The 15,322-nt window shown below is 35.2% G+C and overlaps 1 protein-coding gene across 3 annotated transcripts in view; it reads left to right on the top strand.

The window, feature by feature from the left end:
• The window catches only part of LOC121867474 (titin-like), a 106,166-nt gene that overhangs the window by 78,928 nt on the left and 11,916 nt on the right, over nt 1–15,322 (top strand). For 2 of the 3 annotated variants that reach the window (XM_042367410.1, XM_042367409.1), the window contains exons 9-14: nt 3,024–3,169; nt 4,164–4,320; nt 5,285–5,390; nt 6,884–8,268; nt 9,521–10,678; nt 14,055–14,093. In XM_042367410.1, coding sequence (XP_042223344.1) covers nt 3,024–3,169; nt 4,164–4,320; nt 5,285–5,390; nt 6,884–8,268; nt 9,521–10,678; nt 14,055–14,093 — 2,991 coding nt within the window. The remainder of the gene's footprint in view (nt 1–3,023; nt 3,170–4,163; nt 4,321–5,284; nt 5,391–6,883; nt 8,269–9,520; nt 10,679–14,054; nt 14,094–15,322) is intronic. The other variant, XM_042367411.1, reaches the window with a different exon arrangement.

Raw genomic sequence — 15,322 nt, 5'->3', positions numbered from 1 at the left:
CAATTCTTTGCTCACCTGAAATAGTTTAAAATCACTGCTCTGAATACCTAGCTCATTTTTCCCCTGAGGGCCAGTAAAGCTTTAGAAACATTGGTTTGAAACCTTGGGATAGAAATACCCACTTTCAGAACCCATTTCAGCCATACTTATGAACTTCAAACATATACCCCAAAGAATATCCAATAAGGAAGTATAACTCTCCCTTAAAACCATTATTTGTAATAAGTTGCCACAGCGAGACTGTGGTGTCACCTGATGACAGAGCGACTGACTTTCCACGGAAAACATCTATAAAAGGAGGCAAACTATTACTGTTTATTGACCCACTATTTTTTTGAGCCTCAAGGTAAAGGTAGTCATGAACATTGTAGAAAAAACAAAAACAGTATAAAATAGTTTACTTGGACCAAATGAACTTTATAAAACATTACTAATGAATATATTGATAAGTGCCTTATGAAACTTACATTACAAGTAATAACTGGTCATTAAATGGAAATATCTAATGTTTCACATTTTATTCCTTGATGCTAAAAAAGTATAGTACAGTACAGTACTTTCAGAGTATAAATAGTAATTAATTTTATTATAAATACTAGGGATCACAACTTTAGGCTGAAGAAGCCACAAGCTCAGAAAACTATCAGGGCAAACTTTCTGGGAATGAGTTGTGAACTCTTGGAACAATTTATCAGAGTGTTGTGATGGCACCGAGTGTGAGCTCATACAAGACCAGACTTGACTAACACTGGAGCAGGTATAAATACATTCAGGAACCAGTACTTGCTAACAGTGTGTAACAAACATGACTGATATGGAAAATATTGGTTTGCATAATCAGTAAAAAGATGATATAAACTTGACGAATATGAATGTTATTTCAATTCATATTTTTCAGTCAATCCTTATTTCAGCATAATACATATTATATGCACATATAGCTATTGACTTTGACGTCCAATTTTAAATCCGTAAATTATTCCTGAATATCCCTGAGCGATAATCTGTTATCATATTATTTTGTTTGAAAATATAATAACATTTTAACTACATGAAATGATCTTATGAAAATTTATTTTAGCATTTATGAATTTATTTATTTTACTATTTCACAAAACTGCATTCCACTTTGAAAAAAAAAAAACAAGAGCAGAAATATTATTCTGAAGATTCAAAGATGTAAACATAGCAGATGACAGCTGGTGACAGTGGTGCCACCTTGTCTTGGAGCAAGTAACTAAAACAGGCTCAATTGGCATCACACTAATCTTCAGAGTTATATTTCCTTACTGGATATTCCTTGATATGTTCTCTTCAGTTCTCTGTTGCTCATAAGCCTGCACAGAGCTCTTGCTCATAGTTAGAACTCTTGTCAATTATGGTTGTGGATCAGTCTGGAGAAGAAGTGCCATCCACAATATTTTGCCTTTTTTAGTTCTTATAACATTCATTTAGTTTCCGTGTTTGGTGCTTTATATTGTGAGTGGTGACTTGGTGGAGCAGTTGTATGCCATATTGGATATTGTTTGGATGTGGAAGTTTTTAATGCTTTATTTTTCTGTAAAGCTGTGATGGTAAGTCAGTGAGTAACTTTGTCTTGTGTTTGATCTATTTTTTGAGGGACTGTTTTGTGTTATAGAAGTACAGTATAGGATAATCATAAATGAGCATAGTGAGCACAGTATTATTGTCTGCACCCCTGGACCTAACGACCTTCACAATGATCACCAACTGAGACCATGTTCATTTGGTAAGGCTGCTCTATTTATATCTTGAAGCACATTGTGTACACAGACACACTTAAACACCTTATATAGTAAATGCAAGATATGGAGTAACTGGCAACTCTAGAAGGCAATGCTACCACCATACACCATAACTCATTGGTGTTGTTCAGAATTCTTGGCTTGGTGTGTCATATAACACTGTAAAGGTGCAGAAAATTTTATTGTTGACTGTACATTTGTATCCCCCTCAATGTGGTGTCATGGAGTGAATTGAATTAATACCCTAACCAAGATCTTGTCCAACCCATACTAACATAACACAAGACAACTTAAAGTTCAGTTGATCCCACCTGAGGTTCCTAAAGTTCAGTAGATTCCTTCCAGTGTGGGATCAACTGAACTGTTGGCACCCTGGGGTTAGGATAGTTAGGTTATTAACACAAGTGCCTCATTGAGGGGGATATGAATTTATTTCCATATGAATAACCACGTATAAGGGAAATTAGGAAGTACTACTACTAATAATATTAATAATAATAGTAATAATAATACTGTAGTAATGATAAATTATATAACTAAGAAATAATGATAATCAGTGACAATAATAATAATAATAATAATAATTATAATAAAGAAAAAGTAATATTGTTAAAAGCCTTTGAAATAAACTGTCAATAGGTGGCACCAGTGAGGGTGTGTCCTGGCCGGGGGGCGTGTAAAACAGCCTGGGACAGATTTATCCTCGGGTGGTATCTGGCCTAGGTCAGTTTATACTTGGGATATAAAATGGCCAGGGAATATAGTTTGTATTATGGTCTACAGAAATTTTTACATACTGTCAGACACCTTTTATTTTTTTTCCTTATGAAAATTAACTGGTTGGAAAAATCTGTCATTTATACTGAACCTTCCATTACCCAAAGAAAACAGCCAAACTACCCACCTGTGGATATTTACCCATAGGTTGAGAACCAATAGGTTAGATGATGACTTGCTATGCACCACAATAGTGTCTAACTAAGTACAGTACTGTAATATATTCTGCCACTAAACATGTCCACCCCTTCACTCCTTCATTGCTTTATATCAGAGGTACTACACTAATTGTTTTTGTTCTTCATTTATCATGTTGCTCGTTGTGTTTGTCTCTCTTGCAGTTATCATCCTCTATGATTATTCTCTCCCAGTTTTACAATAACTCAACTGTTTTAGCCAGCTATTATTACATAAATATATTTGTGAATTACAATACTGTACATACTTAAATGTTAGTTCTTATGAATATACTTTCTGCAGGTTTACAGTGGACGAAAAACCAACAATTCACTGTCATCAGTGGCGTTTTCACTTAATCATGCTACAGTAGTGCCTGAGCCTGCTGTTACTAATGTCAATTCCGTCACATCACCGCCCACCAAAAAGAAAGTGAAAAGTGCGCACATGTAAGTGTTACTTCCAACATTACATACTTACTTTTCATTAAATTGTACTTCAGAATATTTTTATTTCTTTCGAATTTTCTTAATACTTTCTTTTGTATAAATGTGATTGGAAAGTTATTCTGTGTACAGTATAAGTAATATAAATGATGAAATTAGGGAAGAATACATTGATAAAAAAAAATATGAAGACATACTAGAGACAACTGGTAAAAGAAAGGGTGAAAAGTTTTTGTAAAGTTTTAAATACAAGAAGATCCTTGAGAGTACTATAGTACCCTATATGTTGTGTGTGGTAAACATGATTTAAAGAAGATGAAACACTGAAAAAAAAGATATGAAACTAAAAGGAATAACAGACAAAAGGGTGATCAAGGCTTCCAAGGTATTGAGTATTGGTAAAATGAAAAGGCATTTAATTCTTAATTGAATATTATGAGAGAGATGAGAAGATCAGGGAGGAGTTGGTGGGGTGAGGGAGGAGTGGGTGAAGAAGAAGATGGACATCCAGGGGGCAGAGGTGTGGATGAGTGTGAATGGATAGCATGATTTTGAGAGTGATCGTGGGGGGGGCGATGGGTGTACAGGTAGTTGGGTTATGTAAAGCGACAGGCAAACCAAATTGAAAACTTAAGGTTGTGTTGTTGAAGGAAAACCTCATACTATAGTAGAATATATTGGTTACCACAAAATGTATGAAAGCATATGAGGGATGAGTTTGTCTTACCAGTAATTCCAGTCCTCCCAAGCTGTTCAAAAAACTGCTGACAAAAAAAAAATAAATAAAAAATGATGCCTGTACAAGTACTTAAGGAATGCAGGTAGCCTTCAAAAGCAGCACTCTATCATCAAATCTAATGGTAGAGTGGGGAATGATAATGAAGAGTGTGTAGAGACTGTATTTTCTTATTGTGTATAATAATAATAAAAATGAATTATGATTACTATAACTGAATTTTATATTTTTGCAAATTGAATTGGTTTTATTCCTTTATAGGGTCTTACAAACGGAGGATGACTTACGTACAGGTATGTACAAAGTTCTTGAGCACCTCCGGGACCATGAAGATGCTTGGCCGTTTCATGACCCAGTTGAAGAAGAATATGCACCCAATTACTATGCAGTTATCCGGAGACCCATGCACATCACTAGGGTTAGTATCCACTGACCAAAATAAGTTTCAGATTTAAAAACAATTTACAGTTACAGTGTAGCCTGTCTAATAATCTTTTAATTTTATGTGGACTGTTTGGAAAGGTCATCCTTGAATTGCAAATGTCTACAAGTATAGTTTACATGCTTCTCTTTTCCAAGTATGTGAAAACCATAAGAGTACACTATTGCATGTTTTATTGTTACCTTTTAGGAATGATTTTCTCCAGTTTGTGTGTTTCTGATTTTTTCTTCCAGTTTCTGCCCTTTTAACTTTTCTTTCTTATACAGTACAGTATTTTTCTCTACCTTTTTCTGTTCTCTCTGTAGCCATTCCATTATTTTTAATGTGCAGTATATACAGTACAGTACTTGTTACAGGAATATTCATGTTTTCTATTATACTCTTTTCAGTTACAGGAAAACCTAACTAGCATGTTGAAATTTACTGTAAATATTGTGAGAACTAGTGTCCAGTCATCAACAGTTGATCAGAGGGAGACACTGTGTCTTGGTTACCAGGAAGTTACTGAATATAGGAAATACATAATGACTTTATTTATTTTATTGTAACTGCCTTTTTTGTAATTAGTCCCATACTGTACTAGTGAAACTGAATGGGGACTACAAGATAAAATGTAGCCAATTGGTAGCCATATTGTTATTAACTGCAACTGCTCATTGCACAGGGACCCCAGGAGATTTATATTTTATTTTTTTCATGTGTCATTTGATGTTTAATTTTTCTGGGGAATGGCTTAAATTCATGATAACTCAACTGACTTCATTGGCATTTCTTTCAGTTCAGTAAGTATGATGATAACTGCAGTATGTTGTAATGATATCACGTAATACATACATTAATTTACCATAACATCAGTAAAAGATTGATATTGGTAAAAGAAACTTAACTCATGTTATAAATACCTGTACTGTACAGACAGTTTATTAGTATATATTTCCAGATGGAGGAGCGCCTGGATGCTGGGTTCTACTCCAATCTTAAGATGTTTGAGGGAGACTTCAAACTTATGATGGACAACTGTAAACTTTATAATGGTCCTGAGAGTGGTGAGTCTTTTGTCATTAGTGTGAAGATTTTACACTGCATAGAATAACTCTCTCCTTATGGTTTAGTGTATGGTAGTCACATCTGGCCCTAATTGCCTCCAGAAGCTCCTCCGGGGGTTAAGTGAAAGGAATATACTTTGTGGTGTGCATGAGTCTTTTCTTGGGATAACCTAAGCTAAGCTAAGCTGACTGGCGAGCAAACTACCTCACTTTCAAGAGCTCTATACAGTTTTCCTTTCTTAATAAATACCTGGTTCTGTTATCACAATAAAATTCTTCTTTGTTTATTTTGCTTGTACTGTATTATTGTTTGTTCTCACTTCCTTGTACTGTACTCTTGTGCCTGTAAAATGTTTTAGATGCTTCTTGTTCTTTCATTTTCTTCTTTCTCGAGTTAATTAAGGGTTAAATGCTAAGCTTAAGTGATAGCCTGACTACCGTAGAAATTTGTTTAGCAAATTTATGAAGTGTTGTTGTATGAGGCACTTTGAGTGGGGCCAGGACAAATGACTAAGTGGCCTAGAATGTGTTTATTACACCACTATACTTGTTTCAGATAAGCTAAATACTGTATTAACTGCAATTTCTGATTGTCTTTTTTTAATATTATTATTTTTTCACTTTTTGCTCAGAGGGCTTCATTTACTCACTAATTCTTAGATATGTAGTGATGGGCAGAAAGTCTTCAACATATTTTACAGAGATAGATACTTAGATAGGTGGATAAATGTAATGCGTTATCCAATTTTTGCCTGGTTTTCTGCCCTGGTTGTGATATTAGTCCCTTCCATGCTGAATGCTTTGACATTTAAGATGTACTTTCAGTGTCAGACACTTACAAGCTCAGCCAAGCAGTAAGGAAAGTGTTAATTAAAGTGCAAGATTGTAAGTTCCCTTTATGGCCTGTCACCTTTACTAAAATTATAGCACAAAGCCCACAGGTTGACAACCGTACACCTCTGTGACAGATCAGTTCATTAATTGGTTACATTTTCTCATCACAAAAAGACCCTAAAAGTTATCTATAGAAACAACTATCAGTATTGAAGTTAGAATGCAACAAGCTGTGACATCATATCATCACGTGCACCACATCATGTCTGTTTTTGGAGATACTGTAGAGAGGAGTAAGTGCTTTTCCTCCTTCGGATTTTAATTAACATTGAGGGTCAGGATGGCAGTAGATTTTATATTGTCCAAAATATTGTAGATAGAGACCCCTAGTTAGACAGAAGAAAAAATCCTGCCAATGTGTTTGATTTGTGTTGGGAATAATTAAATCATGAGTATTTACCATTTAAGTAGAAATGCCTGGTTAATAATCTTGCTTATTTACAACTCATATGGTCATTAATTTTATTTTTCACTCAATTTTTTCCTGTAATAATAAATGGTGGCTGCAATGGAGAGCAAAAGCAGGTATCCATACATAATATCCTATCATTAATGTCACTTACTCTTACTTTAGTTTAATATGTTTGTTTTATTTTCAGAATACACACACATGGCTTACACACTGGAGAAGGTGTTTGCAAAGCTCAAGGCTAAATATCTTGAAGCTGACCTGTCTTCTGATGAAGAAATGTACATAGACATGAGTTACCAGCAGGCAGCAAAGAGAAAGAACAAAAGAAGAAGTAATAGTGATGAAAAAGAAAACACTAGAATAGATGGAGGAAAGGTAACACCAAAAAAAAGAGGCCGCAAGAAAAAGAAAGTCGGCAGGAAACCAAAAGAGAAACATTATAATGATTTGAACACAACACCAGAGAAAGAAAAGGAATGGAAGAAGAGTAAGTTTGGCAGAGAAAAAGACAAAGACAGGGTGAAGAATAAAGACAAACCAAAGATTGATGAATATGAATTTCGTGATGACGACGATGATGATGATGATGAAGAAGAAGATGAGGATGAGTTTGAGGAGCCTCCACTTCTAGTGAGGGAAGATCCTTACCCTGAGGATGATGAAGATATGGATGAAGATGAGGAAATGCCAGATGAACCTCCTCACTCCATTGTTGACGATTCTCACAAAGAAGAAGAACCCGTAGTTGTTAAAAATAAAGTGGGAAGACCCAGAAAAGAAGATGTAAACAAAAAAGTGAGTACTGATGCAGTTGATGATGAAGAGGAAGATGATGATGATGATATGGAACCTGACGTGTGTTTGTATTATAACAATATTGATGATAGAAGTGATGAAGAAGAAAATGACGACGAAAAGAGTAATGCTGACTACTTAAATGAAAGACATAATGAACTCTTTGGTGAAATAGATGATATAGAAGACGATGATGATGAAGAAGAACAGGAGGCAGAAGAGGAGACAGTAGTGAAATTAAATGAGAAAACTAAACATAATCATTCAGGGAAACAGGGTAAAAAGAAAAGCGGATCGGTCAAAGATAAAGAGAAAAAGAAGCACAAACACGGTGACAAGCATGAGAAGCATCACCACCATCACCATCATCACCATCACCACCATAAAAGCAAATCAAAAGAGGGAAAACATCACAAGAAGAAAAATAAGCATGCTATAGAGAAGGACGGAAAGAAGATATTGAAAGTGGAGGACGTATACGACTACTCCGATGAAGAGGATCAGGGAGAGAACTTGGAGGAGACGGAGGGAGGCAAAGTTGCGGTGAAAACCAAAGAAGAAGTGGGTAAGAAAAAGAAGAAAATCAAACATCGAGGAAAACACGAGAAGCATGGGAAGCACCATGACAAACAGGACAAGCACGAGAAGCACAAAGAAGGGAAGGTGAAAGAGGGTAAGAAAGAAGGAAAAAAGAAAAACAGCAAGAAAAAGAAGATCCCAGCAAAGAATATGGCAGCCATCGATGCCTTGTCTGCAGCGACGGAACAAACTCTGAAGGTATTGTTATCAGGTGACCCCCCTCTGTTAGAGAGAGGATACCTATGTTTTTACCCTGTTTATTGCTATTTTTCTTCTGCTCCTTTTTTAGCCATATCTCCGGAATTCCTCAACTGATTCAATTTAAAATTCTCTTCTCAATTTTCTTTTATTATTAGATTGTGAACTGTATTATCATCATGTATTAGGCTTATTAACTTTTACCACAATATACCCTTGAGAAATATATTATTATTTTCACTGTATGGGCACATACTAAAAGTTATGGTCCACAGTTTGAGTTTACTTTGCATGGACCAATTCACCCAGCTTTTGTAGACATTTAAGGAATTTTTGTGTACCATACAACTGCAGGTCACCATACAGTTCACCACTTGGTAATACTCCAAGTGTATTTAGTGTAGTATTGTATTGATGTAATTGATTTTTACTTTCTTGTATTGTCTTTAGTTTGATTTTTTGGGATGGTCATTGATGCAGTGACAGTGCTATTAAGGTATTAGTTTAAAGATTTGGTTCCCATGTCATCTGTTGCCATAAAATATTAAGTGTCATTGTAAACGGTAATGATATACAGTACTGTAGTTAACATTTGATGTCTTGAGTATTGACGGGGGAAAATTCTCTCTTACAGAGAAAATAAGGAATATAAACATAAGTAACTATAGTATAAAATGTTTTTTCATTGATTATCAGTAAAGAAAAAGTACTTATAAACAATCTTTGGTAGAGGTTTTGTCCTCTCCCGTACACACATTCCTTACTTGGATGTCTTATTCAAAACACTGTTCTACTGCTTCCCGTGCATCATTTTCCAGTTACCCAGATCCTGTACTTTGAATAGGTTCCAGGTGACTTTTCCTTAATAGTAAGGCCACCTTCGTACCCATTCTCATTTCTCAAAGATCAGGTAACCAGTCTTGTTGTCAGCATCTTCTTTCCCATAATTATGTGAAATTGATTAAGTAGAAAGAAAGTTGCAGGTGCATGTTATGGAACTACACCACTCCTTCCTTGATGTATGTTTATCTGCAGTAGAAATCATTCTTTTTTGGAGTCCCTGTTTGATTCTTTTAGTCTGCTACAACAGCAGAGACATAGAGGATATGCACTTTGTGGTTCTCTCCAGACACTACCTCTTTTTATAGCTTTAGTATTTTAAACATCACCTCATTTTACTTGATATGGAGATTGTATCCTCTGGTGCTGAAGGAGTTGATAACATCTTTATAATTTTTTTTTGTCTTTCCAGGATATAACAACTATGCTGGATGATTCCAACGTGCCACGCATTAGTGAATACTCCTCTGCCAGCAACTCTCCTTCCCATAAGGTTACAGCTGAGGAATTTGAGGCCATTGCATACAAAATTGAGGCTGAATATAGAAGAAAATTGATGATGGATGAACCCAAGGATAAAGATAAGAAGGCCCACAAAAAGAAGAAAAGGAAAAATGGTAATGGAGGAGACGGAGAAGAAGAACCAAAGAAGAAAAAATTGAAAAAGGAGAAGAAGCCAGAAAATGAAAAGGAGAGTTTAGATAACACAAAAGAACTCTTTAAAGACATTAAGGATGGAAGAATAAAACCAGGAGCTATTATTAAATCTAAAGATATAGCTAAGAAAGAAGGTGTTGTTAAAAAGGAAACCAAAAGTTCTTCAGAGGGTAAACCAAAACCCAAAACCAACCCTTTTGGTAAGATCAACAAGCAAGAACATTCAAAGTTGACCACACTCATAGCAAAAGCCAAAGAGTCACGAATTGGACTTGTACCAAACAGCGAGGTAGGGGATAGTCCCAAACTTAGTCTAGGCAGTATTATCCTCTCAGGTGACATTGGCACAGGTATGAAGTCATCTCATGAAGCTAACAGCACTGATGAAGAAGAGAAATGGGAATCAAAAGAGAAGTGGGATAGCCCATGGGAAAACAGGTGGGAAAAGTTACCAGAAAAGGAAGAAATTCCATCTGTTAGAGAAGAAGAGTTAAAAGAAGAGATTCCAGAGGTAGATGATTTCCCAGAAAGGATGACTGAGGAGCCACCCCCAACACCCAGGGCTCCTGAGATTAAGCAAGAAAGAGCAACGCCTAACCTGAGTGCTTGGTTTAAAGCATTTGGCACCCCCAAGCTGACTTCTGCTGGCCCGAAGAAAATGCCAGATGACCAGATGGACAGTCCTAAAGAAATGGATGATTCAGAAATCATTAATGTTGATGATGAGGGTGAAGTAGAGGAGACTGAGCCAATTGCACTGGATGAACCACCACCCTCCCTGCTGCCACCACCAAGTCCTGAACCTCCAGTGTCTCCCGAGCCACCAATCTCTCCAGAGAAACCTCCGGAGACCCCGTGGTATGAAAAGCTAGATGAGAAACTGGAAGATGAACCGATCTGGAAGAAAATGAAGGTATGGATTTTTTTTATATGTACTGTAGATAATTTTTTTCATATATGCTGAAGGTTATTAGATATACATTGTGGATAAGAGACTAGTATATAAGAAGAGTTATGTGTACATTCTAAGAGGAGAAGTACACTGAGTGTGTGTGTGACCATTATGCAATAGAAGTATGAATGATAGCAAATGAATGGTTCAGGGAAAAAAAGATGAAAAAAAGAAAGGTTTTAGATATTAATGAACTAAGGAAAGAGAACGAGGCTAAGATAATTTTAGAAAAATATTTTGGGTAAAGTTAACTAATGTATGTGGGTGTGAAGTAGGAGGGGCCAACAAAGAATGGAAACAGTTGCACTGCCTTGGAAGGTGTGTGGGCACAAGGGAATAGGAATGAAAATTATAAGAAGATTGAATGGTGAGATGAAAGACTTGTTTAGATGAAGAAAAGTATATATAGGTGACAGTTGTAAATGAGGACAGTGAAAGAAAGAAAACATTACAGAGCAAATATGAAGAAAGCCAAGATAAAAAGAGCAAAAGAAAGGTAGGGAGAGAGGCTGCCACAGGGTTTTAAGGAGAACAGGAGGTGCTTAGGAGGAAGTGAATGCAGGTAGAGAACAAGGAAATTGAATCACATGAATATTTGGCCCCCTAGCTTATTTCACCTGATGATAAAACACCCTAATATAACCTAACTTAAGCATATCCAAGGTGGTCTAATCATTAGGTGAAATAAAGCTAGGGGGCTTAATCTTCATATGATCTCAAAATGGGCAGTTAAGAATGAAAGGGGGTGGGGGAGATGGTTTATTGTGGAGTAAAGAGAAAATAAATGAATGATGGTGAGAATATGAAAAGTAGGCTCGGTTGTCTTTGTGGGGTGTGGAAGAATACAGGACTATCAGGTAAGAGAGGAGAAAGTAATAAGAAAGAACGATAGTAGACAGACTGTAAGCAAGCTGAAGAAGTACTGTATAAGGTTCAATTGATGGATGAACTACAAATGTGAGATGTAACAGTGATAGAATGGATAATTAGTATATACAGTAGGTTGTGCTTGCCCAAGGGGAGCGTACTAAACGAATGGGAAAGTTGAGGTATAGTTTCCCCGTATAAAGGGAAAGGTGATGAGGATGAATTTATAGGTTATATAGGAATAAATCTGAGAAGTACAGTACTGTACTATACTATACCAGTGCCAGGGCAAGTGTATGTTAGACATTATTCCAAGAATTGTTACAAATATACCTGTAGTGTATTAAAGGAAGAGTAAAACGTTTTTGCAAAAGAAAGAGGATGTTTAAATCAAGTGTAAGTACTGTATTATGGAACATGGGGCAAAAGCTTTCAAGAGAAGGAAAAAATTATTTTGGGTATATGTGGGTCTGAGGAAATTGATGAAAGACCATCATTCAAAGTTTTCATAAGAAGATTGAAACTTTCATAAATGTTGGGAAGAGGATTACTGGGCCCCAGTAAAAATAAGACTACATTAAGGATGTGTATTGTCAACGTAATTGTTTAATATTACCTTGAATGAATTATAAAAGAGGTGGAAACAAAAGTTTTAGAGTGGGGCTCAATGTTTGGTAAACCAACACAGGATGTAATGAGAAAATATTTGGCTAATGTTTGCAAATGTCACTGCTGTAGTAGTTGAACCGGAAATAAAGTTAGGAATGTTAGTCAGTGAGATTGGAAGTGTGTATGCAAATAGAAATTTGATAGTGAATGTGAACATTAGTAAAGTGATGCAGATAGAGAAAGGAGACTGGGAGAAACAAATTTTAGCTAGACTTGAGAAAGAGTAGTGTGAAACATGGATTCTGAATGAGAGAGGAAGAAACAAATTAGAAGTGACAAAAATGTTGTACTTCAGAGCAATATGTTAGGTAAATAAGATGTTGGGAACAAATGTGGAAGTGAGAGAATTGTCAGGTGGAAAACAGATAAGGGTCAATGCAGGTGGTATGGACATAATGAGAGAAGGGGGGAGTGAAAATTTATAAAAAAGGTATTTAGAGATGGATATTATGGGGGAGAGAGGAAGATGGAGATGGAAGGATAGGATAATGGATGTACAGTATTGAAAGTGAGGGAGATAGACTACCAGGAGTCAGCAGAGAATATGAAATTTGAGCACTTTGTTATGGAAGGGCAGTACCCTAGCAGAACACTTCTATTACAGCAGTAAGAATGATTACATGACAACAAATAAAAAATGTGTGTGTGTGTGTATTTACTTTTGATTCTGGTCACTCAGCATGAAGCAGTAAAAGATTCAAAAGAGTACACACACAAACATTAATTATACTATATATATATATATATATATATATATATATATATATATATATATATATATATATATATATATATATATATATATATATATATATATATATATATATATATATATATATATATATATATATATACAGGGTGTCTATAAAGTCTGTGTGCAGTTTAAAATGTTAATAACTTCAGTTCTATAGAAGATAAAAACAATCTGTAAAGTGTAATAGACAATTTATTCAAGTTTTAACAACTACAATATTAAGATTTTAATTTTCAACACATCCACCATCATTACGGATACAAAGCATAATACGATTTTGAAGTTACACGGACACGTTCTGCAATTGTGTTTCTATTATGGTACCAATCACGTCAGTTATTTTTGCACAAAGATCGTGTTAAAACTTGAATAAATTTTCTCTCTATTACACTTTACAGATTGTTTTTATCTTCTATACAACTGTAGTAACATTTTAAACTGCGCACAGACTTTATAGACACACACACACACACTTAACTGAAGAGCATTTGCTTATGAAATTAGGAAAAACAAGCTCTGATTTTGGAATTGTAGAATTATATTTGCAAATATATTTTAGTAAATTTAAATTACATTAGTTCTTATGATTATTATTATACACAACCTAACACTTGGTACAGAATCATCATTTAATAAGTAAACCCAGAGTCTCTGTAAAATATAGATACAGTACTGTAGTTTGGTATATAAATTATGTACTGTTTACCAAAACCATTTTTTTCTGAGTTGAGGAACTTGAGCAGAAATTTCTACAACCTTTAGGATGACATTGTTACTGTGAAAAAAAATCACTTTTAATGAAGGCATTACTGATATAGTTTGTATGTGGTAGTAAAGTAGACACCTGACCAGACTTGAGGCATTCTGACCATTAGTTTACAATATGGGTCTTTCACATGATATCTCTGTCATTCACCGGCTCTTTGGATAATGTAATATAATCTGCTCACTGATTTAATTGTTTGTAAAAATCTATATATAAAACTTATTTTCTATCGTCTTTATAAGTTATATACATCAGCATTTAAATTTCCAATTTTTCACTAGATGGGAGACCAAGATTATGAGATTCGGGACTGCAGTATGGTAAGACTTTATCTATAATGACCATTATTTTCTCTACAACTTAAATTTAATATTTCTATCTAATTTATTCATTGTATACCTAAATCAATTGGACTAGTATTTTAAGGGTTAATTTTTTGGTGAAAAAAATGGTCAGTAGATAATGATTAGTATATACAGTATGAAGCACCGTATGTGTTCTGTCCCTTGCGTTGTACAAGGCGACGAGGTGACCTTGCAGTGGTGACAGTTACCGTGGATATTGAAATTTGTTCACTCATAACAAGTATGTGGTTGTTTAATTGAGTTAGCACAGTCTCTTATTTTGTTTAGTGTGGTAATGAAAGAAATGGATTGAGAATTCACTGTTTAAGTAAATCCAGAACTAGGGTTGTATTGTAGCTCTGTATAAAGGACATTAATTACCCTTAGCATGCACTGGGCTAGTCACATGTCATCTTGGGTCCCAGTCTTAACTCACTCACTTTTTCCCAGAAGATTACTGTACAGTACAGTACTACCCTTGACCATAGATAATTCTAGAACAGTGCAGTATTATATAATGCTTTCTTTTTCCTTTCATCATTTGTCTACTTTCTTCTCTCTTCTAATTCGTTCCCTTTAATGTATTTCTCTCATTACTGTTTCTATTTCTTTTCTTGATATTAAGTTCAATCTATCCCTTTGTCTGTTATTGTTCAGTAAACTGTCACATAAAATCAACACAATCTTGCAAATATTACCAACTCGGCTTTCATATACAGTACAGTACAGGCATACTTCCGTTAGCACTCTAGATGTATTTTGGAAAAATGGAACACAATATGAGGTATTCTCTCAAGGAGGTCAGTATGAAGTGGTTCCAATGGAGATGTGTTCAGGGCAACACTTACCCTTGAGCAATACTGTACATATTATACAGTAAATGTATTAAAATATTTTATTTATAAAAATAATGATTTTTAATGATAATGTTCATACCATTTTTATACAGTAGTTAAACATTCATTAGTGCATTCATGTAGAGCTTACATAAGATTGACTACCATCAGCCATCACTCCTAACAGGATCCTCCTCCAACATGGAGCCTAACTGGACCTCCATCTTCTTCTGTTAAATGCTCCTTGAATGATATGCCTTGGTTGTTGTTAATGAAGTGGAGGACTGGCCAGAATCCCTCATCTTGTCTGTATTTTTGAGAATGATTCAAGTGGTTTAAGCCCAAGCTACTACCAGTATTATCTGGCAC

This window comes from Homarus americanus, unplaced genomic scaffold (assembly GCF_018991925.1).
Source record: "Homarus americanus isolate GMGI-L3 unplaced genomic scaffold, GMGI_Hamer_2.0 scaffold23598, whole genome shotgun sequence".
Taxonomy (NCBI): Eukaryota; Metazoa; Arthropoda; class Malacostraca; order Decapoda; family Nephropidae; genus Homarus; species Homarus americanus.
Note: the sequence above shows the minus strand (reverse complement) of the source record. Positions and strands in the feature narration are given on the sequence as shown.